The sequence below is a fragment of the Sapajus apella genome, unplaced genomic scaffold, assembly GCF_009761245.1.
Source record: "Sapajus apella isolate SASKATOON/1434 unplaced genomic scaffold, GSC_monkey_1.0 scaffold10, whole genome shotgun sequence".
Taxonomy (NCBI): domain Eukaryota; kingdom Metazoa; phylum Chordata; class Mammalia; order Primates; family Cebidae; genus Sapajus; species Sapajus apella.
In genome coordinates, this window is record NW_022436950.1 from 9,654,477 (window position 1) to 9,680,036 (window position 25,560).

The window sequence follows — 25,560 nt, forward strand, 5'->3', positions numbered from 1 at the left end:
CTAAAGAACTTACCCATGTAACCAAATACCACTTGTACCCTAATAACTTATGAAAAAATAAAAATAAATAAACAGGCCATGCTCTACGGGTATCACTTCAAAACATGACAGACATCAAAGGGCCATTGCTAGTAGCCACAGCTCATCCTAGTTGCCTCAAAGCAACTGCAGGTAACTGCATTAGTCCATGCTTCTGGAGATTTTGTACTTGAATCATCCTGAACTCTATTCCCATTTAGAAAAAAAAAAAAAAGTGCTCAATTTCACATAGACACATTCTTTGAGGCTAAAGCAAACATGATTGATTTTCAATGTGAAAATAAAATATATAAACTATTCTTGGAGTTATTTCTAAACAGAACTAATATCAAAATCATCTATTTTAAAAATATATAACTCATCAAATGAATCTTCAGCCAACAATTGTTCAAGAACAATGTTAACAGCACATGTGGGAAAGCTATGTTTTTCAGGATTTGACATTTTCAGTGATCAAGAATTACTATATTTTGTAAATGGAAATACCACTACTAAAACCAGAACGCTATAATTAGAAGAATGTCTTTTGTTTCCAAAGTCATAATAAAAGTGAGCTACTTCATGCAAAGTTACTTGGCATAAATGCTGCAGCCACAAATGCATCTGGCAAGTATTATTGTGGCAAACGGGAATTAAATATGATAGTATTGTAAGCAACACAATTCTATTGCTAATTAAAAACATTTCACAGTTGTCCATCATTCAATCAACATATTATTAAACATCATTACTTTTTCTTATATCATCCTCCACTAGGATAAAACTCTCAATCCAGCAACTCTATAGTGCCTACTCAATGAAGGAGCATCCTAGGATTCCGTTTCCTGTGTTCTCTTCCAGAAAAGACATCTTGGATGGGGACAATGCTTGATGGTGCGTCCTGCAGCTTTAGATGAGAGATTTCCTGCAGGGGAGACTGAGAATGGAAGTTCCTACACTTCTAGGAAAACTCATTATTGTTTAGCCATATGGACAATAACAACCAGAATTGTCCCAATTAATCAACAATAGCTTCTGGCCAGGACACAGCTGGCCTCTGAAAAGCAGCAAACTATTCACTTCCCCATGCTTCTGAAACTCACCCAATCAGTGACAGCCACACTCCAGTGACCCTGCTTTCACTAAAGGTCAACTAACCACTAACAAATCTCACTTCTGAAGGCTGCCAATCACTGAGTTCCACACTTGCACAAATATTCTCTGTTCAGAGAAACAGTGGCCCACAAGCACAACTGTCCCTTAATTGAACAATAAATTCAGCCTTTTGTTTGCTATTAAGTAGTAGCCTTTCTTTTTTTTTTTTTTTTTTTCTTCTGAGATGGAGTCTTGCTCTGTCACCAGGCTGAAGTGCAGTGGCGTGATCTTGGCTGATTGCAACCTCCACATCCCAGGTTCAAGCAGTTCTCTTGTTTCAGCCTCCTGAGTAACTGGAACTACAGGTGTGCGTGACCACACCCAGCTAATTTCTGTATTTGTAATAGAGATGGGGTTTTACCATGTTGGCCAGGCTGGCCTCGAATCCTGACCTCAAGTGATCCACCTGCCTCAGCCTCCCAAAGTGCTGGGATTACAGGCATGAGCCACCGTGCCCAGCCTAAGTGGTAGCCCCTTCTACTAGTGATACTTTTTCACTGTTACCCTATGGAGGCTTCGGTAGTTCTCTTCAGCTTTCTGGACTTTTTCTTCTTAACATCTCCCCTCCCTTACTATCTGTCTTTCTCCTTCAGTGATGTGCTACATATGCTTTTCATATCGCCTCTCTGTTTCCGTTTTCTGGCTCTATTTTTGTTTTTGTTTTTTTTTTGGATATCTCCTATCTCATATTGTAGATTACATTCAAGTATTTTCCAACTCTTGATAATGTTTCCTCTCCCTAATCTTTCTTTATTTGTTAAATAAAAGTATCTTTCCGTTGAACCCTGGTAGAGTCTATTGGAGTCCTAAAATCCCTTTGGGCTTCCACACGGGACTCAGACTATGGGACCCCACCCCAACCAATGCCAGCCTCACAGAACTGGCAGCCTGCAAGGAGTCATCCAGAACACCGGTCTCTGCTCTTGCTTTTTTCTTGGGTCTTCTCAAACACGCATGTCACACGCATGTCTGTGTTTCTGGCTCCCGAAAACACAGTAACAGCCCCTTCCCTATCTAAGTTTTGAGGTTTTCGCGAGTAAAAGTATAAAACTTATCAGAGTACTCTGAAAATACACTGCATGATCCAATGACATAATGGATAGTACTGGTCAAAAATAGCATTTAGCTCCATAAATAGCTGATCTGAATTCTGCCAATTAGATGGTAGAATACCATTTCTCTGAAGAGGTTTTGTCAAGTTTGTGAAAAAAAGATAAAAAGTATCTACCAGCAGAGGAAAGATATCCTTTTTTATTTCCACAGAAGGAGTAAGAATCAAAATTTTATATGAATTCAAATATTAGTATTGATAGCTATAAAAAATAAAGGCAAAAGAGCATGGCTTCCTCCTAGCATATTTCTGACTTTTGCTTCCTCATCTGCATAATAGGATTGCCCCATTTGCCTGCCCACATCTTAAGGTTTTGTGAGGGTATCAGATCTTATTTGGTAAAATATTTTAGTAGTGTAGTATTAAAAGGCATGAGAATATAAAGGAGAAAACACATTGCGTTGCCATGTCATATTTCGACTACCACTTGAATGTCTGAACACATATGTTCAAACAATAAAACCCATTCTGCTAAACACGAACTTGTGTATAAAGATTCCTCCCTACATTTCCCAAAAGATCCATGTACTGAAAATGTGAAAAATCTTAGGATTAATTGAGCCTTTCATTGTGAGGTATACGCAAAGGAAAATCAATCAGGAAACACAAGCTTCAAATTCAAACTCCTGAGACTCTGCAGCCCAGGGCCAGAAATCCTCTCCTTCCTTACCTGACCCACATCTTGCTAGGGAGCTGGAGGGTTCCTGGGGCTCTTCTCCAACACACATTTCCGAACAGTCATCGCTGCCCTCTGCAGAAAGGAATAAAATCCCTCAGAGGTCTCAGTATAAAACCAACAAGAAACCATGAAGAGAAAATTTAGTGAAGATATGGGAAACTGAAGTATCTCCTAGGTGGGGCTGCCACCAGCCCAGGCCCTCCTGGTCTGCCCTGTGGGTGGGTGCCTTGTGGCCTGTAGGCAGACGCACTCCAGTGCTGTCCCTAAGTCTGAGAAGCATCCACCATCTCACTTCCTCCCTGGACTCCTCGCTCTCTCCTTCTCCCCCTCCCCCTTTCCTCTGCACATTTCCTCTGTCTCTGCCCTGGTTTCCTGCGGCCAGTGGCTCCAGGTGCTTCTCTTTGTTTCCATGTGTTTCTGTCCCCTTCTCTGCTCCTGTCTTTTTCTCTGGCACCCCTGACTCTGCTCTTTACTACTTTTCCTCATCTCCTTTATTTCCTTGTTTACCCCCTTTCTCATACTGGGCACCAGGAAAGGCATCCCTAGAATAAGGGGAATGAACCAGATAAGGAAGGGGATCAGGAGCAGAGAGAGCCAAGGCAACACCACATAGTATAGGGAAGCATGGCTCAGGAGCCCACACAGAAAAGAAAGATCAGATCATTGCAGCTCTCGAGACAATTGATGCCATTAGTAGAGATGATTATATGGGCTGGGGTCCATGATGGGTGGAAGCCACAGAAGTCCACAGGAAGGATAACTCATCTAATCCTGTGCAACAAAGATCACCATGTCTAACGAGAAAGGAAAATGATCTGATTGATATCTTGCAAATAACAATTGTGCTAAAGCAGAAAAAAATGAGCCTGATTATTGCAAGAGCAAATAGGACATTCATCCCTTTACTGAGAGAGGTAATCCTGAAGAAGGGGGAGTTTCTAGGTTCAGTGGAGGTATTGGTTTCCATTTAGGATGTGTTCTGTTCCTGACAGACATTACAGTGGACAGATTCCTGGGATAAATGTCTTCAGGCACATGAATGGAAGGGCTTGGAAGGTAGGTCTGCCTAGCAGACATGTACATGAGAATCATTCTACTACCTAAGCAGATGAGACTGGGGAAAGAATATTCTTACCCTCGGAGTATGCTTCCATCCCACTCTCTACCTAGGGGGACCTGGATCGGAGAACTCACTATTGACAGAGGTGTCCTTTGCTGTAAGCTGCTTCTACCTAGTGACTCTGACTTCTCCACAGGCCCTGGCCCTGCTCTTTTCCTTGGACAATGGTTTTCACTCTCTGTCTCTTTCTCTGCATAGTTTCCTGTGTGTTTCCTTCCCATGTTGCTGTTATTATTATGTTTGCTGCCATTTGTATAATTTTCTTTAATTTTTCTCCTTGAGGTTATCTCCTTTCTATGTGCCTTCTATTTTCTCCTTTTCTGTCCATTCCTTTGGGTGTCATCTTATGTTTCTGGATGCTGGTAAAATCTCCATTATTTCATATACTTTCCCCATTCTCAAAGTTCTCTTCTCCCAGGTTGGAAAAGTTTTTCTGTTTACGCAGGGACGATGGCACCACAGATCCTTCCCTTGTCAGCTGCATCTTAAGGGTCTCCCACATGACTTTTCTCAGTTGCAAGACTTCAGTCATTCACAAAACATGTCCGTGCTCCAGATCCTTCTGGAGGTAGGCTGAAAACATTCTCCCCTGACTCAGTTGCCATAACCTGCTGATATTTAGGTTTAATGTGTAATAATGTCACTGAGGCACTTCTTATCTGGTTCCCCCAGCCTACCTCTGGCATATTCTGTCTGCCTACATTCCCCATGCAGAGATATGGTTCCTACTCAGGGGCTCAGCTCACCATGATCCTTTGTCTCTTTCACAGTTTCAAAAAGGCTCAACAGAAAATTGACATAATTCCATCTATATGTATGCAAATGTGAAGAAGAGAATTTTATTCCCTACCAACTAGAAAACAAAGATGTTCTGAAATATCTAAATCTTAAATCAGAATTACCTTCTCCTTCACCTGGTAGTAGACTGAGCCCCTTCTCTGGTTCTCCTTCATTAGTGATTTGGGGAGTGTTTAGATCAAAGTTCTCCGCAGAGAAACAAGAAATTGACAGACAACAGAGGGTGACTTGGATACAGACCTCAGTATGTTCCTGCCATCCAAGATGGGAAAACGCTGACAGCCACCTCCATCTGCTTCCGCCATTTCTCCATCTTGTTGCATCTCCTCTTTCTCCTTCTAATTCTCAGTGTCCTCCCCACAGTTCTGCCTCCACACAGTTCCCTGGCAGCTCTTGGATTGTCTGGTCTTCTCTCCAACTGGCTCCTCCTGCCTCCTGTTTCTATGACTTTTTTCTTCTTCAGTGATATTATATTCTTTTTGTATTATTTATTTAGCTCTTATTCTAGATCCCTCCTAATCCAAAGAGCAGGCTCTATTTCTATGCTGTCTTTCCATGATTTCCCTTCCCTCCCAGTGGGAACTTTTTTTTCTTAAAGCCTTATATTGGTCCCTGGTTCTCTCCTCCAGGAACCTGCAGATCTCCTTGGGCTTCTTTCCGTTCTGACCCTGTGACCCTATTCTGACCCGGTGACCCTGCTCTGACCCCCAGCTGGCCTTGCACAAGCATCACCCAGTGACACACGCAGGACACTGATCCCACTCTTCCTTTTCTACTTTGCCTTTGTGAAAATATCCTGCTTGCATTTCTGTGCTTTATTTCCCAGTCTAAAATAGAGGTTCAGCTGTTTGCATACCAATGTTTAAGACCTTGTGAGGGGCTGGGCGTGGTAGCTCACGCCTGTAATCCGAGCACTTTGGGAGGCCGAGGCGGGCGGATCACGAGGTCAAGAGATCGAGACCATCCTGGCCAAAATGGTGAAACCCTGTCTCTATTAAAAATACAAAAATTAGCTGGGTGTGCTAATACAAAAATTAGTGGTGCATGCCTGTAGTCTCAGCTACTCGGGAGGCTGAGCCAGAAGAATTGCTTAAACCCAGGAGGCGGAGGTTGCAGTGAGCCAAGATCGCACCACTGCACTCCAGCCTTGCACCTGGCAACAGAGTTAGACTCTCAAAAAAAAAGACCTTGCGAGGGTAATAGGAGCTCCTGTATAATCCAGTAATGTGACAGAAATCTTGCCCACCTGGTCTCCCACCCCATGATGGCAACCTCATTTTCACCTTGACACGTCTCTGTTTCTTCTGTTTCTACCTGTCTTTTGCTGTTGATCTCTCTTTCTTGGTGCTTATCTTTGTCTTCGTTTCTTTCTCTGGGACTGTTCTTACCTCCCTCTTTCTTCCCTGGTGCTTTGCTTTATGTCCTTGCCCCATCTATCACCCCTGAACTAGGGATCAGAAAAGGCATCTCTGACAGTGTATGTAATTTCCACATTATTTCACTCAACTAGTGAGCATGATGGAGAGTGTAGTGGAACAAGATGACTTTTCATAGCAGAGGTCTAAGACTTTGTGAAGGCTCAGATGAGAAAGTCATCAGAAAATGAAAGTGACTAGAAAATTTGTATGTAAACCTTGAGGCAGACATAAAGATGGATTTCTTCCCTGGGAAGAAAGCTAGATTTAATCCTTATGACCCCAAGTAGTTATTGATTTAAGGTAGAAGTGTAAGACAAGCCAATTTCCTTTTTTTTTTTTTTTTTTTTGTAAGACGGAGTCTCCCTCTGTGGCCACGCTAGAGTACAGTGGCACCATCTTGGCTCACTGCAATCTACACCTCCCAGATTAAGGTAATTCTCCTGCCTCAGCCTACTGAGTAGGTGGGATTACAGGCACACACCACACCCAGCTAATTTTTGCATTTTTAGTACAGACAGCGTTTCACCATGTTGGCCAGGATGGTCTCAATCTCCTGACCTGGTGATTCACCCACCTTGGCCTCCCAAAGTGCTGGGATTACAGGCGTGAGCCGCCTCACCTGACTCCAACTTCCATTTTTGAAAGAGTTGTTTGAGTTGGAATGAATGGGTGTGAGAGGTACAAGATCAGAGGAAGGATGTGAGTCTGGAGGCTGCTGCTCCAGTCCAAGAAATCTGACCAGAGTTTTTGTGTTACGGTGGAAGGAAATGGACAGGTGAGATATGTGAACTCACTAAAAGTCAACTGGATGGTTGATGGGGTATTTAAGTTGAGGGAGGTGGGGAGAGTCATTAATGGCTCCTTGGTTTCTGCTTGAAAAATGTAGTAACAGTGTTTCATCCTGAGATAGGGAACAGTGAGAGAGGGGTCAGATCTGATGTCAGGAAAGATGGTATGTACAATCTTAGAGTTGTACTGAGGTTCCCGAAAAACATCCAAATGGAGGGGTCTTTCAAATATATCTTCATGAACATGTTTAGGTACTCAGATGAATGAACTTAGAAGATAAATCTGGACATATGTGTTTTGAAATCATTAAGGTACAGATGGGAGGGACATGAAACCCTGGGGGGAAGTCAACTGCCTCTGAGGACATTACAGGTGCCATTTTGATAGGTTGGGGACATCATAAGCTAAAACTCACTGCTAACATGTTCCATTCTTGGGCCAGGAGTTATTTCTGTCTCGTGAATCTTGCCTGAATCCCTATAATGTTCCATATTGTTCCCTATCCCTTTCAAGCAGTTTTTACTCTCTGCTAACTTTTCACTTACTCTATCTTTTTCTCTGTGTATAACTTTTCTGTCTCTCCTCCACTGTCTCTGCTTTCTAGCATTTTTCTTCTCTCTGCTCCTCTCATAATATTTTCTTCACATTTTAAATCCTGTACCTTGTTTAATAATCAAGCTTATCTCCTTTCCTCCATGGTGCTCATTTCCATGCCTCTATCTGTTCTCTCTAGTTAGCTTTCTGTTCCTAATTTTTCTATTCAAAATTTAAATCTAAAAATTTATCTTATTCTTCTCCCATACCATCAAAGGTCTCATCTTTTGCTATTAACGAAGGGAAAGGGCATCAATGATAGACCGGACAAGGAAAATGTGGCACATATACACCATGGAATACTATGCAGCCATAAAAAACAATGAGTTCGTGCCCTTTATAGGGACATGGATGAATCTGGAAACCATCATTCTCAGCAAACTGACACAAGAACAGAAAAACAAACACCACATGTTCTCACTCACAGGTGGGTGTTGAACAATAAGAACACAGGGACACAGGGAGGGGAGCATCACACACCGGGGTTTGTTGGGCAGGCGGGACTAGGGGAGGGACAGTGGGAGATAGAGGTTGGGGAGCAATAATATGGGGAGAAATGCCAGATATAGGTGACAGGGGGATGGAGGCAGCAAACCACATTGCCATATATGTACCTATGCAACAATCCTGCATGTTTTATACATGTACCCCAGAACCTAAAGTGCAATAAAACATATATTTAAAAGGCGGGGGGGACAGGGACTCTTCCTTTTGTGAAGTTCATTTCAACAGTCTTTCACTGAGTTTTCTGTATTGCAGTATACTCATTATATCCATGCTCTTGGCATAACCTCAAGAAATAAGTTTAAAATTATCTCTCCTTCCTTATAACTCAAAGTGGTATTATTACCCAAATATTACCCAACATGGTAATATTTGGATTCCACATCTATTTCGGTAAAACTGGCAGTCACTCAGATCTTACTTCATTTAATGCTTCAATCTATACTTTCCTTTCTCCCCCTTTCCCTATGTCCTGTGTCCAGGAAAACTCCAACCAGTCTGAGCTTATTCTTCCTTTGCTACTCGTGTCTCTCAAGAAAAGCAGGTAGAAGCTGGGCATAGTCAGTATGTGGGGAAGGATGCATGGATGGATGGATGGATGGATATATGGATGCATGGATGGATGGATGGATATATGGATGCATGGAGGGATGGATGGATATATGGATGCATGGATGGATGAATATATGAATAGATGGATGGATATATGAATGTATGGATATACAGATGGATAGATGGATGGATGGATGATATATGGATGGATGGATGGATATATGGATGGATGGATGGATAGATGGATGGATGAATAGATGGATATATGGATGAATATATGAATAGATGGGGGAATGGGAAGGGAAATGAAAGAGTAGGTGTTTTTGTGTGTTGACAGAAAAATAAAGCTTTAATTTAAATCCTGATTACCTTCTGCATCATAAGGCAGTAACTGGGGCATTTCTTCTGATTCTCCTTCATCTACTTGTATAGCATGTTCACAGCACACTGCAGAGCGAAAGAAAAACATGACAGACAATTGACGGTGACCTGGACACCTACCTGGATGTGGCCATGCTGAGCTCTAATGTTCAGGTGTAGAACTGCTTCCTGGGAGTAAAGGTATCTTTGCACCAAACAAGAGTGGCTCCACTTCTTTTAGCACCTTGTCAGGCCCCTTTCCCCTCTCTGCCTCTCTCTCCTCTTTTTTCTCCCTCTAACCCTGTCTTTACACATTGCTACATCTGCACCATAAACCAACCCCTGGATTTTTTTGACTTGACTTCTTCTCCCTGACTTCTACCATTTCTTTGCATTTCTGTCTCTTTCTTCCTTCATGATGTTTGTCACCTCTTTGCCACATTATATCCTTATTTATTCTTCTAACTTTGTCACTTGTACTTTGTCCCTTCTATACACAGTATTTCATTATTCCTAAACAATCCCTGGAAAGTAAGTTTAAAATTATCTCTCTTTTCTCAAACCCCATCCTGGTCGGATTTAGATTCCATATTCCTTTAGATAAAATTGGGCCCACTTAAGCAACACCACTTGGTGCCTCCAATCAAAGTAATCTGTGTTACTCTGTACCCTTAAGCTCTCAACCCAGGAGCCCCTCCACTAAAGGACTTAGCTTTTGTTTACTTCTTGCCTTCCACACACATGGGGAAAACAACCATAGCCTGAACAAAAGTGTATTAGAGGGGTGGTAGTGGAGAGAGAAGGACGGGAAGTGTTGCTTGCATAGAGATAAGCCAACTAATTTTAAGAGGTAATTGGTCATTTAAATCATAATTACTTCCCCCACCTGGTAGCAGGCTGGGTGCATTTTCAGCATCTCCTCCATCAGCCCTTGGAAGAGCTAATTGCTCATGAGACTCTGAAGAGAAACCTGAAAATAAACAAGACGCAATGATGAGAGCACAGATGTGAAGACGTTCTTGCTGAATTCTGGTGTTCAGCACTCAGGTGAAGCTTCTCCTTGGAAAAAACAACACCGTTGCTCCAAAAACCTCTCCCAAGTCCCACCAGAGCCTTCCTCTGCCTGTTTTCCTCCTGTTCATCTCTCTGCTACCTCCTTTCTCCTTCTCATTTTTTGGTCACCACATACTCTTGCTTCTACACCATGAAGCACTGTCCATTTCCTTGACTCCCAGGATTCCCTCTCTTTTTCTTTTCTGTTGCTCCCCTGGGAACCTGCAGGCCTCCTTGGGTCTCCTGTGTGAATGCCTATCCCTAACCCTCTGGCTACCTCACACAACCATCACCGCAGTGAGTCAGCAGGAATGTGGGTCATGTTCTTGTTTGACTAATTTGACCTGGTAAAAGATCTTACACGTTTCTATGTTTCTCCTTCTACTTTATTTAGCTTTAAAATAGAAATAAGCAAAAGTTTATCCATCTAAATTCATAAGCTGTGGAGATAAAATGGCATCTTGTTTACCAAAGTTCTTTGAACAATCACTATGTAAGACAGTAACACAATGGAAAATAATTGGCAAAAATTATCATTTAGTTTTTCAAGTAGTTGGTCTGATGGAACATGTTTCTTTTGAAGGCCTTCTATAGTAAAGGACAAAATAATAATAGTAACAGTAATAGTTTTATTCTCTAGAGAAAATAAATAGGGGGTAGGTTTGATCAAGTTTTCATTGTTAGTAGACACGAAAGACGGCTTTCTCTGGCATATTTCTACTATAACATACATTTAGGAACATTTAGCAGAATTGTAGGATCCCAGGAAAAAATGGATCTTTTGACTGTGGAATGTGCTCAGAGTAAAATGCTGCAGGAAACACCAGCTCTGAATTCCACTTCCTGACACCCAGCAGGTTAGGGAGAGCAAGTCTTCCCCTCCTTACCTGGCCCACACCTTGGCGAGAAGCTCAAGGCTTCCTGAGGCACTGCTACATCACACATTTCATGACAGGCATTGCTGTTCTCTGCAGAAAGGAATAAGATCCCTCAGATATCTTGATTTATGGTCAAGAAGGCATCAAAACAAGAAAATAAATAATGAGAAAACTAAGAAAGCCTGATAAACTGGGAGGTCCCTACTCCCCAAAAAACCTGACCCGAGGATAAAGTCCTTCAGTAACCTTCACCAGAGGCTGAAAATAATTCACCCATTGTGAGGAAATCTTCCTTTTCTTATACCTTGTTCTCTTTCACATTTTCTCACTCGTGTCTTTCCATTTGCTGCTGTCCATTTCCTCAATCTCTGCCTCTATTTTTTTCAACTGGTGTTTCTTGGAGCCTCTGTTTCCCAGCTGCATTTCTCTCTTCTCTGCTCCTGCAGATTTTTCTCTTGCTTTCTCTGATACCACTCTTTCTCACCCATCCTTGGTCTCTCAATTGTGCCCTTCTAGCTCTCTCTAAAGAAAGACCTCCCTTTGATAATATATTCTAAACAGGACTTAGCTGGACTGGAGAAGGGTAAATGGAAGACAGTGGGACAGGAAAACAATTCCAAAGGCATTATGGAGAAAACATAGGGAAAGGCTCAGTTTGAAATAAAGATTTAATAATTGGAATTATTGGGGGAAATTTTATTCTATCTTGAAGTAATATTTCAGGCAGGTGGCTCATTGTGAATGCCCTTGGATGCTACTTAAAAACCCATTTATTTACTTCTTAGTGTATTAAGGAGGTAAGTAGGAAAATGATACAATCTAATGTGCATTTTTAAATATCCCATCTAGTTGAAGTGCAAATAACACATTTGATAGAAGCAAGATTAGAGGGAGGCGACGAGCAAAGGATGTTGTCCTGAGAACCATGAGAGTGATGGAGATCTGGACCAGAGACCTGGTCTTGGAGATGCAAAGATGGACAGGCCGGAGGCAACCCAAAGGTGAAATGATTATGTTGGGTGCATAACTGGCATGTATTTGAGGGCGAGAGAGGAGTCATCCATGATGACATGACTAGGTTTCCAACTTAAAAAACCATGGGACGGTAGTGATCCATCTCTGAGAGAAAGAGTGCTGCGGAGGAGTTAGATCTAATTTGAGCAATGAAGATGTTGCTTTCAGTTCTCAAAGTACCAAGTTTAAGGTTCTTGAAAAAATTCAAGTGTGGATGTCCATTGGACCCATGAGTAAAGGTCCTTGGGTTCATGAATAAATGTACTCTAAAGATAATTTAGAGTGGAGATTTGTGCTCGGGAATCATTGGGCTACTCCGGGAGAGGCCTATTGCAATCTGATTATGTTGCAAGTGCCACTTTGATATGTGAACGGTTCAATCTGAAAACTCACGGTTAATGGAGCCAACCCTTGTAAAGTTGCTAATACCTAGTGCTGTTACCTCAAATCCTCACTGGCCCAATCTGTTTCTCTCTCCCTTTTATCCACTTTCACTCTCAAGTGATTTTACACCCTTTTTTTCTTAACTCTGCATCTATATAGTTGCCTCTGTGCCTCTCCACTTCCCCCATTTCTTGGTATTTATCTTCCTCTCATTATTCTTTTTCCATATACTTCTCTCTCCATTTTTACCTCTGATCCTTGGCAGATTTTTCAGTTTACCTTTTCTCTACTGTGTCTTATACTTCCTCCCTTTCCATTTCTGTTTCTCCCATTTCACCTTGGTCTGCTGTCTGCCAACACTATTTCAGTGTTGTCTCCCTGTGCAATTCTATCCTTCAGGCTCCCCTGTCTCTCCATATCCAAAACTCCCCTCTTTTAGACTGCAACCACAGTGCCAGGGACTCCCAACTGGCCAACTCTGTAAGGAACATCTCTCACCTGAATCTGATATGGCCTAGGTTATTTCTGAGTTTCTCTTAATACTTCTATGAAATTAATTTAAAATAATCCCCTTATCTCAACCTGGGAGGGTAGGAATTTTATGTTCCTTTAGAAGATGGAATCCATCCAGGTAATTTGTCATGTATTCTCCTCCGTCTACCTTTCCCATTTTCTCTTTTTATATTTGCCCTCAATGGAGACTCCATCTATTCAAGAGATCAGATCTCCTTTTTCATTGGTTCTCTCACATCTGTTGGCAGGTAAAGGCAGGTACATGGCTGTGTGAGGGGAGGAGGACTGGGAGGTAGCAGAGGGCTAAAACAGGAGACAAAATACAAGCTTTGCCTCCATGAAGACAAGGAAGCAAATCTTTAATAAGGGCACTGATCATTTAAATGATAGTCACCTTGTTTACCACACAGTAGTAATCTGGGTCTATCTTCTAACCAGCTTACATTGTTCATTTGGCGAGGTGGGTGTTCATAGCATGCTGAAGAAAACAATGTAAAAATTACCAAACTCAGACAGTGACCAGAGGAGAGACCTCAGAGTGCTCAGGCTGAACTTGATGTTCAAGCCCCAGGATCTCCCGCCCCTGAGGTCCAACAGAGCCTTGTTTCCCTCTTTTTCATTGAGATGCACATACCTTAAGTGTATATCATTGTGAAACCAACATCCCAGTCAAGATTCAGAACATTTCCACCATTACAGAAAATTGCCTTGTGCTTAAGACACGACTGCTCTGGTTTCTATCACCAGCAATAGCTCCTTCCTTCCTGGCACTGTACCTGTCTGTATTGTCTGTACTGGCACAAATAGGTTCATGTAGTATATACTCTTACAACTTGCTTCTTTTCCTCAACGTAATGTTTTTGAGATTTATCCATGTTGCTGCATCATGATAACAGTTCACTCCTTTTTATTGCTTAACAGTATTATACTCTATAAATTAGTCATAGTTTATTACTCTCCTGTTGAGCATTTGTGTTGGGTCCAGATTTTAGTTATTATGAATAAGGCTGCCATAAACATTCTTATACAAATCTTTGGGTGAACATATTTTCAGTTCTCTCATGTAAATACCTAGGAGTAAAACTGCCAAGCTCATAGGTTAGGTTCAACGTTATAGGAAATTGCCAGGCACTTTCCCAAAGTGTTATTTATCATTTTACATTCCTACCAGCAAGGGATGGGAGGTCCAATTGCTCCATATTCTCATCAGCATTTGGTATTGTCAGTCTTTTTAATTTCAGCAATTCTGGTGAGTGAATGACACCTCGCTCTGACTTTAATTTGCATTTCCCTCAGGATTAATAATGTCATACACTTTTTGTTCTTGTTGGACATTTTATATCTCCTGTCCTGAAGTGTTTGTTCAAATCATTTGTCTATTTTTTGAATTGGTGGTGTGTCTTTTTATTATTCATTTATAGGAGTTCTTCATATATTGTGAGTACAATCCTTTGTTAGATATGTATATTGCAAATATTTTCTCCCAGTCTTGGCTTGTTTTTCCTTTTCTTAATGGTGACTTTGGATGGGTAGTTTTTAATTTGGTGACATCTCACTTACCAAGTTTTTCTTTTATGATCCATATTTTTTGCGTTCCGTATAACAAATTACTGCCTACTCTCAGTTTGCAAAGACGCTGTCTTATGTTTTCTTCTAGAAGCTTTATACTTTTAGTCTTAATTTCTAGATTTGTGATCCAACTTGAATTATTTTTTCTGGACGTTGTGTAGCAGAAGTGGCCGTTTCTTTCTTTTTCTTCCTTTCTTTTTTACCTCTTTTTCAATCTTTTTACAACTCATTCTATTTCTGCCCATTTCTCACATTTCTACTCATAGTCCAAGGGAGTGGGCAGTGGTGAGCCTCGGGTGCCTGTCACCCAAAAACAGGAAGTGCCAGAAACTAACCTATGAGATGTGGATGTTGGGGCCAGCGGGATCCCCACAGTCCACAGGCAAAATAAGAGCCCCTGAGATGTGGGCAGTAGAAATAACATCATTCCCTTCATCCTCACAGCCTGGAACACCCTAGTTAAAATATAATATTGACTCAAAATTTGTGCCTAGGTACAGTTGGGGTGGGGATCCATGGATTCACCTAACTTCAATTAAAAATATGGGAAAAAGTTTAAAAATAAAAAATAACAGGCCAGGCACAGTGGCTCATGCCTATAATCCCAGCATTTGGGGAAGCCAAGGAGGGCAGATCACCTGAGGTTGGGGGTTCAAGACCAGCCTCACCAACATGGCGATACCCAGTCTCTACCAAAAATACACAAAATTAGCTGGGTGTGATGGCAGGTGACTGTAATCCCAGGAGGCTGAGGCAGGAAAATCAGTTGAACCCAGGAGGTGGAGGTTGCAGTAGCCAATATCACTCCACTGCACTTCAGCCTGGGTGATAGAGTGAACTCCGTCTCAAAAAATAAATAAATAACAATAGAAAAATTAAAAATAACTAAATGAAAAATACAATTTAACAACTATTTACATAGCATTTACATTGTATTAGGTACTGTAATCTAGAGATGATTTAAAATATACTGGTGGATGTGCGTAAGTTATATACAAATAAAACTATGCCATTTTATATAAGGAACTTGAGTATCCAGGACTGAGGGTGGTGGGTATTCCTGAAACCAATCCCTTGTAGAAACTAAAGGAGGCCTGCACAGTGTTTGATTTCCTCTAGACCTTGTTCTGACTCGGATGTATCATAATATAAAAGTGAGATAGCTCTTTTTTGAATCAAGGTATGGTATTCACAAATCAACACAACTCATTCTTCATACTGACTTATTTTACTTTTCCCCTATTTAAATGCCCCTTATTGCTTCTTTATTTTCCAAAAAATAGACTCCAAATTCCTTAGCACAGGGTGTCAATTCCTCCAGAATTCACTCTAACTTCTTTCTCCAGAACCAGCTCCCAAACCCTCTCTCCCACACTCTGCAATTCAACCACATGGTTCTGAAAGCCCCCAACCAACCCGCTTTTCAGTCTTCATAGCTTTCACATGCCACTCCTCCTCAGTGTACCAGTATGTGCTGGGCTCCCTCATGACTTCTCCACTCTTAGTTTGGAGAAACAAGTTGACACAGGACTGCACTGAATGATAAATTTTCTAATACAAAGAAAATCTTTTTATCTTTGAACATGTCTGCAAGTATCAAAGAGGGCTCCCTCCTTTCCTATGAAAAGGCATCACGCATGTCTTCCTTCAAAAAAATGGAGACTTCAATCCTATGTTTTACAGCATCAAAGTCAAGTCCTGGCTGAGCAACCAATTGCAGGATTACTTGGTTAACGTTTGTGATTCCCATTATAAGCAAACTCCATAAGGACATAGGACATGTGTGTTTTTCATCATTATACTCCCCCTGGGCTTGGCATGTAATAGTTTCTCATCAAACATTTGTCAAATATTAATGAAGAGTGAAAGAATGAATCAATGAAAGAAATGGGCTTGAATCCCCCAAAATTGTTGAGAAATATAGTTACCATTTTGGAAGCTTCTGTAAACCTCGTTTAAATCAGGATAGGCCATCAGGTTAACCCTGCTGAACAACGCTTCCAGATGTGACCAGCCAAACGTCTTCTCCAGTTCACTGAGTACACAGTACATCACTCTTGCCACTGGGACCAGGTTTCTAAAAGCTTCTTGAAAATGCTTAAAAATATTAAATGGAGAATTATGTAGTTAGAAATTTGTGGGTTATAAAAAATTTGTGGAGATAGAACAGCTGTTCTCTTGTGAAATGTTAGAATTTTGCATATATTTGGATGACTTCTTAAATGTCCTCTACCATGAAAATACTCTAATTTTTTGAACCTGACTCCCTGACATTGTTGTACACTTGAGAGGAGAGATGTGTTGTGGGCCTTTAGAGCCTGGCCAGGTTACTTCAGGAGTGGCCTTAAGTCGTGAGAGGCCATTCTGTTGTGTGGATAATAACCATTACTAGGATTGTCCTGGCCTGACTCGCTCCAGGAAGCCAATCAACCAGCCCCCTAAGGTGACTCCTGGCCAAAGGGCACAGAAAATTCACAAAGACAAACTGAAGGCTTGTCCTCAGTATCCCTAAGGGCATCCTCTGCTAACATTTACTTGCCTTCTGGGGCTCTAGGAATGTCCAGAGATCAATCAATGATTTGGAGAGAGAGTAGCAAGCATCCACTTCCAAATGTATCCTAACATGACACACCTTCCCTGTGAGTTTCAAAAATCTCAGGCTCAAGTGTTTCAACTAAGTAGGTTTTGTAATGGAATGCTGCCAAGCTCACTTATGTACTTGAATTTTGGCTACCATTAGATTGTATACGTTACCTAGGATGATCATACAGCATTCTCATTCTCTGCCCTGCCCCACCTCCCTGACCACACCCCTCCCCAACATTTACTACAGAAGAACGGATGTTTTCTGTGATGCCTGCTTCTCCTGTCACCGCCTAACTTGCAGGATGGTGAAGGTCCCCACTCACAGGAGGTCCTTCAGCCTGTTCATTGCATCTTAAAGTTTGGCATAATTGAGTGTGGACCCGGTTTACCATCATTTGGAAATTCTTACTTACCTCATACATCTGCTCAGAGATGAAGGAGCGGTCTCGGAGGCCCATAAGGAAAGGAAATGGCCTTGTTATTGCACTTGCAATCTCCACCTTGTGTTCCCTGAAGAACCTGAAGATGGGCTCAGGGAAAACCTGCTCCTGCAGGTTCTGACCCTCTACGTTCTGGATCTCTGTGACCATCCTAAGAAACAAAGATAAAATGTGGAAATAGACACTGAGTTTCTGAGAGGTGGTGGCTAGAAGATTTTAGACATGAAGAATGGTCAATGGAGAACCAACATGTGTAAAACAGACATTCTTGTGGGGAAACCACAATAAACGGAATTTATTTCTTTTGGAAAAAATCAAGGTAGAAAAGAGGAACGGTCTGTACATAGAAGTAAAAAGTCTCACACTGCTCCAATCAAACTATTATAAAGAGACTTGGAGGGTGTTTTGGATAAGATTATTTAAATCGGTGAATTTGAAGTAGGGCAGATTGCCTTCCATCATGCAGATGGGGCTTGCCCAACCCATCGAAGGCCTGAATAGAACAAAAAGACAAGTGTCCCCAAGAAAGAAAGAATCTTCTAGCAGGCTGCATTCAGACTGGAACTGCACCATCAGCTCTCCTAGGTCTCCAACCAGCAGGCCCACACTACAAATTTTGGACTTGCCAGCCTTCATAACTGCAAGAGCCAATTCCTTATAGCAAATCTCTTTCTCTGTATACACACATCCCATTGGTTTTGTTTCTCTGGAGAACTTTAACTTACAGAGAAAGAAATAAAAAGCTGACTGAGATATCACAGAACCTAACCCTGAACTGCAAGTCTTCTTAGTTAACAACAAAGAGAGGAAATCTTAGGAGACGTAAAGGAGATGTACCTCCTTCATCTGTAACTGCAGAGGGAGGGTGGCAGTCTGCATCATAAAATTGGTTCAAAGACTCTCATCTGGTAAGGTTTGATTAAGAGTAGTCACAAGAAGATCATTCTTTCTCTGGTCCAACACAGAGACTTGTGTGAATATGCAAAACTAGGATACATTGATCTGTCTAAACTTGCCTACAGAGGTGATATATGGAGACCTCTGGATTTCAAACTTTTATTTATTTTTTTATTTTTTTTCCCCCATTTATTTATTTTGTTGCATTTTAGGTTTTGGGGTACATGTGAAGAACATGCAAGATTGTTGCATAGGTACACACGTGGCAGTGTGATTTGCTGCCTTCCTCCCCATCACCTACATCTGGCATCTCTCCCCTTGCTATCTCTCCCCAGCTCCCCATCCCCCACCATCCCTCCCCTATTTCCCCACAACTGACCCCGGTGTGTAGTGCTCCCCTCCCTGTGTCCATGTGTTCTCATTGTTCAACACCCGCCTATGAGTGAGAACATGCAGTATTTGATCTTCTGCTCTTCTGTCAGTTTGCTGAGAATGATGGTTTCCAGGTTCATCCATGTCCCTACAAAGGACACAAATTCATCATTTTTGATGGCTGCATAATATTCCATGGTGTATATGTGCCACATTTTCCCTATTCAGTCTATTGTCGATGGGCATTTGGGTTGGTTCCAGGTCTTTGCTATTGTAAACAGTGCTGCAATGAACATTTGTGTGCACGTGTCTGGATTTCAAACTTTAAGGCTATGCCTGGGAAATTAATTTTTAAACTCACAAAAGTTTGTAGTTCTGATTCTTTTTTTTTTTTTGAGACGAGACAGAGTCTCTTTCTGTCACCCACAGTGAGTGCAGTGGTGTGATTCTTGGCTCACTGCAACCTCCGTCTCCCGGATTCAAGTGATGCTTCTGCCTCAACCTCCTGAGTAGCTGGGACTACAGGCATGCGCCACCATGCCCAGCTAATTTTTGTATTTTTTTAGTAGAGACAGGGTTTCACCATATTGGCCAGGCTGGTCTCAAACTCCTGACCTCATGATTCACCCACCTAGGCCTCCCAAAGTGCTGGGATTACAGGCGTGAGCTACCGTGCCTGGCCTGTAGTTCTGATTCTTACCTGCTAAATCGTTCTCCTTGCTAATAGGCCTTAACAATTTTATCTATATTTCCAAATGGTATGAAGACTTACAGGATTTTTCTTTTATCCCGCCATAAAAGGGTCATTGGGACGTCCCATTCCTCAAACAGGCATCAGGATAGAATAGAGAATCATTCAGATTTCCCATTCCTCAAACCTGCATCATTTATCCATTCAATTCTTTTAAAAAAGAAAATTACTTCTGGTTTAAAATGGTTGATTAATGACAACTGTTTTTCTCCTCTCTCACTAGAGTAACCCCTAAAATGATAGTAAAGGAATTAAAGTCACAATGACAAAGAGAAAGGAATTAGATGAGAAATTCAAACCTAAGTATGAAAGAGAAAAGTGGTGAGGGGGTGCTCATCACTATCACAGATGGAGGAAGCTTCCTGAGGTCAGAAAAGGATCCAGCGTGTCCTGCAGTGTCCGAGGGATGCAGTGGTAGTTGAGAAGGAGATGCAGAGATGAAAATCGAGAAAAAACAGTTTGCTCTACAACACAGAACACCCAAACTCAGGCAGATGACTGGAGGTTTCTTTTCTTTTTTTTTTTTTCTTTTTTTTTTTTTCTTTTTTTTTTGAGATGGAGTCTCTCTCTGTAGCCCAGGCTGGAGTGCAGTGGCATGATACCGGCTCACTGCACCCTCCGCCTCCTGGGTCCCGGTTCAAGCAATTCTCCTACCTCAGCCTCCCAAGTAGCTTGGATTACAGGCACAAGCCACCATGCCCAGTTAATTTTTGTTGTTGTTGTTGTTTTTGTTTATTTGCTTGTATTTTTTAGTAGAGACGGGGTTTCACCATGGTGGCCAGTCTGGTCTTGAACTCCTGACCTCGTGATCCACCTGCCTCGGCCCCCCAAAGTGCTGGGATTACAGGTGTGAGCCACCACGCCCAGCCTGGAGGTTTCTTCTTAAGAAAAATATAGATGACTCAGAGAAAAGGCTTTCACCTTCAGGCATTCGGTATTCCCTCAGCCAAGCCCACAAGTTTGCAAGTCCATCCCATTAAATGGAGTTCCAGGTTTGCTTTTCAACATCTTGCTGGTAAGCATGAACAGACTACAACAGACCACAAGCATTTGGGGAAAGCTACAACATCAAGGAGTAAAACCAAGATAAGCAAAAGGCAAAAAATTACCCTAGCAGAAATAGAGATGTTTCAGGGAACAAAAAAGAATTTCTGAAAAACAAATATTATCTACTGGGTATGGTGGCTCACACCTGTGGTCCCAGCACTTTGGGAGGCAAAGGTGGGCACATCAGGAGGTCAGGAGTTCAAAACCAGCCTGACCAACATGGTAAAACCCCATTTTGGTAAAAATACAAAAATTAGCCAGGCATGGTGGTGTGCGCCTATAATCCCAGCTACTAAGGAGGCTGAGGCAGGAGGATCACTTGAACCCAGGAGGTGGAGGTTGCAGTAAGTGGTGTCACCAGGGTAAAACTAGTCTCATAATAATATATTATTTTGGAGCACCATTCCACTCCAGCCTGGGTGACAGAGCAGACTCCATCTCAAAAAAAAAAAAAAAAAATATATATATATATATATATAGTAATATAGAAAGAGAATATATTGTACCAAAAATGCCATGCAGGAAAGAAACAACCAGAAAATAAGACAGAGACCTTGGAAATTAAAAATGATTGTGAAATTTTAAAAAAACTGAACCAAACTTGTTATAACATAAAGGGGGAATAATTTCCCACAATATGCATAAATGGGGAAAAATCCTAAAGGGAAAAACAAGTAAATTTGAAACCCTAAATGTCTAAAATAATTATGCAAGCCTATAAAGCTAGAGGCAAAAGGAAACTACTGAAAAATGTACACCCATCCAATTCTTGAGAATGGGGCAAAAATAATTAAAATTGAAAAATGTACACCCTGTTCAATTATTCATGTATAAGGGCACAATCAATACTTAGATATACAAGGACTCAAAAAATATTCTGTTCATTCACCCTCTGTGTTGGTCACACATTTTTCAATGTTCTTTTCTTCTGGGCCAAGGTAAGATTATATCTCCCTTGGAGCAATGGGTATCACTCTGGCAGAAAAGCTCAGAGCCAGCACCTAGTTAGGCATGCTCTCTGTTCCTCTACCACAGTGACTGTCATTTCAGATGGGGTGGCTGCTCCTCAGCCAGAGACAGAGTCCACGATGAGGGTCCTCTGAGCAGAGGCCTGGTGACCTATTGAGATTTGGGAGTTGTTTGTTCCTATAGAGCACCATGCTCCATTTTTACTGACACTGTGTGGGACAAATTATGTGATGATGTACTACAGCAACAGAATCAAGAGATCAGTATCAGTAAAGCCTTATTGTAAAGGAACTGGAAGCATCCCTAAAACCAGTTAAAATACTGATGTCTAAAAATTGTCAATGATCTTAGAACAGTAATTCTCAAAGTGGGGCTTAGGGACACCCTAGGATTTGTAAGACCCTTTCAGGTGTCACCAAGGGAAAACTATTCTCAAAATAATGTATTATTTTCCATTTTTTTCTCTCATTCTTTCATGAAGATACAGTGAAATTTTCCAGAGGCTAAATGGTCTGTGATGTCACAACAGATTGAATGCAGAAGCAGATAGGAGAGCCCAGCTGCCTTCTACTGGTATTTAAAAGATATGTAAACATGTAAAGCAATGCTAACTTATTTCTATTTCGAAAAGTTTTATTATTTTTCATAAAAATATATCACTTATTTTCATAGATAATAAATTCACTACTATTATTCCTAAATGAATAAATATTTTTAAGTGTTCAAAGTTTTAATTGCTAATATGATAAACAGCAATAGATATAACTCAATAAACAAAAGCCAACTCTTTGGGGTTCCTGATAATTTTTAAGAATATAAAAATAGCCTGAATCTAAATATTTGAGAAGTACTGTTATAAAAAGAGAGAACATATACTGCATATAATAAAATTATAGTGATTTGATCTTAAACTTTAGATCCTATTTTAAAGTTTTTCTTAAATTAAGTGAGGACAAGTAAAAAATTGAGTTAAATAACATCTCAAATAAAAATTCAAATGATACAGTTACACAGTTGATGCTCTCTAATTAATTAAATAATTAATTAGAAACCCAAGTGTAACAAATAGTCAGAATGAGGCTATAAACTTTACAAAATAATGAGAAAGAAAAACACACGCTTTTTTATAGAAAATAAAGAGGCATAAAATAAAAAAATAAAAAAATTCATAAGCAACAAGGTATTTAAAACAGATTAAGTTACCATCTTAAAGTATAAATAGTAAAAATAGAATCTAACTATAAGAGACACAACAAAGATAAAGTAACATTAAAAATGTTAACTGTCAAAAGATGGGTAAGTTTCATTAAGGAAATACAAATGAGAAAGAAGGTAAAATTCTCAATACTCATATTTTAAAAGCAAGATTAAAGATTACTAATGAAAAAATATTTCATGGTTGTTAAAAAAGATTTCACTTCCAATTCTTAGCTTCTCAAGTAGATTAAAATAAAGAACAAAAATACACAAAATATAAGTTTTTTAAATCAGCAAAATTGATTTTTTAACAACTCTGTGTTAAATATATAAGAACATGCCATGTATTTGGCCCTGAAGTAATTTCAATAAATAATAGTGAAGAGAAATTGAACAGGTGACTTGCTCTGGCTCTAAGATAATACTATAATAAAACTAAAATTAAAAACAGAAAGAAAGTTTGTCTTAAGAAAAAAGTCTAAACTGACAAAAATGTAAAAGTTCACTAAACCGCTGGTTTTAGCTTCAACATGCAAAGACATTGGAAAGTCATTGCTCCCGTCCTCACAACAGCAACAAAAACCCAGCTGAACAAACTACAAATTAACTACTTTCCTTCTATCTCTCAAAGAACGGAAGCCACAAGGCAAACTGCCATCCTAAAATCTGGAGATAGAGGCAAATCCAGAGAATCAACCAAGATCAGCCACCTAGGGCAGAAGGCACTGGAGTCCTAGGCTGGGAGGAACACAGAAATGGTATGTTTGATGAACTGCTGGAGGCTGAGTGTGGAGCAGCATGAATGTGAGAAACTCCTGGGGCATCCTCTCAGGGCAGGCCCCCAAACTTTTGTAGATTTTACCTCTAGAAACCCCAAGAAAAATCTCTTCAGCCTTCTGGCAGGAGGAGGGAAAAGAAAAGTTTTTTAAAACTCCAAAGCATTCCCCATAACAAAGGCCCACTCTCCAGGGACAATGCTTTAACCATTCTAGGGGAAGGGCTGCTACCAAAATCTATCCCCTTCTGGCCATCCTGTCACTTCTAAAAAGTGTGGAGGGAAAAATTATTTTAAAAGTAACAGTCCAGGGGTGCAGTTGCATTAAAAGATCGGGATGTAATCATGAGATTATAGACCACTTCTACTCTGACACCTTACCATCTCATCAACAGGGCTCCTGTATAATAACAGCAGATTACAGCTGGAAGGGCTACTAGAAATAGGCTATTTAAAAAGGAGTTCTCAGAGAAACCCAAAGAAAGCAGGGGAAAGAAAAACAAGAAAGTTGACCTGGCGCGGTGGCTCACGCCTGTAATCCCAGCACTTTGGGAGGCTGAGGTGGGCAGATCATGAGGTCAGGAGTTCCAGATCAGCCTGGCCAACATGGTGAAACCCCATCTCTACTAAAAATACAAAAAATTAGCTGGGTGTGGTGGTGGGCACCTGCATCCCAGCTACTTCGGGAGTCTGAGGCAGGAGAATTGCCTGGACCTGTGAGGCAGAGGATGCGCCATTGCATTCCAGCCCAGGCAACAGTGTGAGACTCCGTCTCAAAAAAAAAAAAAAAAAAAAAAAAAAAAAAGGAATTTGACATCTTTGCCACCTACTTGCTAGAACAAACATTAGATATGGCCCATTTCCAACCCAGATTAATATGAGACCTCACACTGAATGCTTATTTTTTCCTATTACCTTAAAAAAAGGTATTATGTCTGACTTAAAAATAATTTATAAGACATGCCAAAAGGCAAGCAGTAACACAGTGTGAAGAGACAAAGTAATCATCAAAATCAGACTCAGATATGATGGATTTTCAAATTTTTAGTTAGAAATTTAAAACAACTATGGTTAATTAATATGTTAAGGGCTCTAAAGAAAAAAGCAGACAATACGCAAGAACAGGTGGTTAAGTGAGCAGAAAGATGGCAACTCAAAGACACAATGAAAAAGGAAATGCTAGAAATAAAAAGCAATGTAACAGAAATTAAGAATGCCTTTGATGGGTTCATCAGTAGCCTGGGCATGGCCAAGGGAAAAATCATTGAGTTGAAGATGTGTCAAAAGAAACTTCTCAAATTGAAAAGCAAAGAGAAAAAAATGGGATTGAGTTGAAGATGTGTCAAAAGAAACTTCTCAGGCCGGGCGCGGTGGCTCACGCCTGTAATCCCCGCACTTTGGGAGGCCGAGGCGGGTGGATCACGAGGTCAAGAGATCGAGACCATCCTGGTCAACACGGTGAAACCCCGTCTCTACTAAAAATACAAAAAATTAGCTGGGCATGGTGGCGCGTGCCTGTAATCCCAGCTACTCAGGAGGCTGAGGCAGGAGAATTGCCTGAACCCGGGAGGCGGAGGTTGCGGTGAGCCGAGATTGCGCCATTGCACTCCAGCCTGGGTAACAAGAGCGAAACTCCGTCTCAGAAAAAAAAAAAAAAAAAAAAAAAAAAAAAAAAAAAAAGCAAAACAGAACCCAATATCTAAGGATGCTGGAATAATTTCAGAAAGTGTAACAGGTATTTAACTGCAATAATAGAGAAGAAAGAGAAAATACAGCAGAAGAAATATTCAAGTAGTAATAGCCTAGAATTTTCCAAAATTAATAACAGACAACAAATCACAGATTCCGGAAGCTCATCGAACACCAAGCTGCATAAATGTCAGATGATCTAAACTTAGACATACTGAAACTACCTTTGCAAAAATTAATATGACAGTGAGAGAAACCAAAATTAACTGACTCCATTTTGCTTCTAACCTCACAAGCCGTCCTTGCTCATTTCTGGGTGTATGCCAAG

The 25,560-nt window shown here is 40.8% G+C and overlaps 1 protein-coding gene across 1 annotated transcript in view; it reads right to left on the reverse strand.

Moving 5' to 3' along the window:
- The window catches only part of LOC116551681 (nuclear body protein SP140-like), an 85,025-nt gene that overhangs the window by 52,026 nt on the left and 7,439 nt on the right, over window positions 1-25,560 (reverse strand). Inside the window, exons 3-10 of the mRNA XM_032277959.1 lie at window positions 17,509-17,686; window positions 16,438-16,606; window positions 13,335-13,418; window positions 11,039-11,119; window positions 9,985-10,068; window positions 9,108-9,185; window positions 4,986-5,069; window positions 2,955-3,035 (exon numbers count right to left, since the gene is read on the reverse strand). Of these exons, the coding sequence (XP_032133850.1) occupies window positions 2,955-3,035; window positions 4,986-5,069; window positions 9,108-9,185; window positions 9,985-10,068; window positions 11,039-11,119; window positions 13,335-13,418; window positions 16,438-16,606; window positions 17,509-17,686 (839 nt within the window). The remainder of the gene's footprint in view (window positions 1-2,954; window positions 3,036-4,985; window positions 5,070-9,107; window positions 9,186-9,984; window positions 10,069-11,038; window positions 11,120-13,334; window positions 13,419-16,437; window positions 16,607-17,508; window positions 17,687-25,560) is intronic.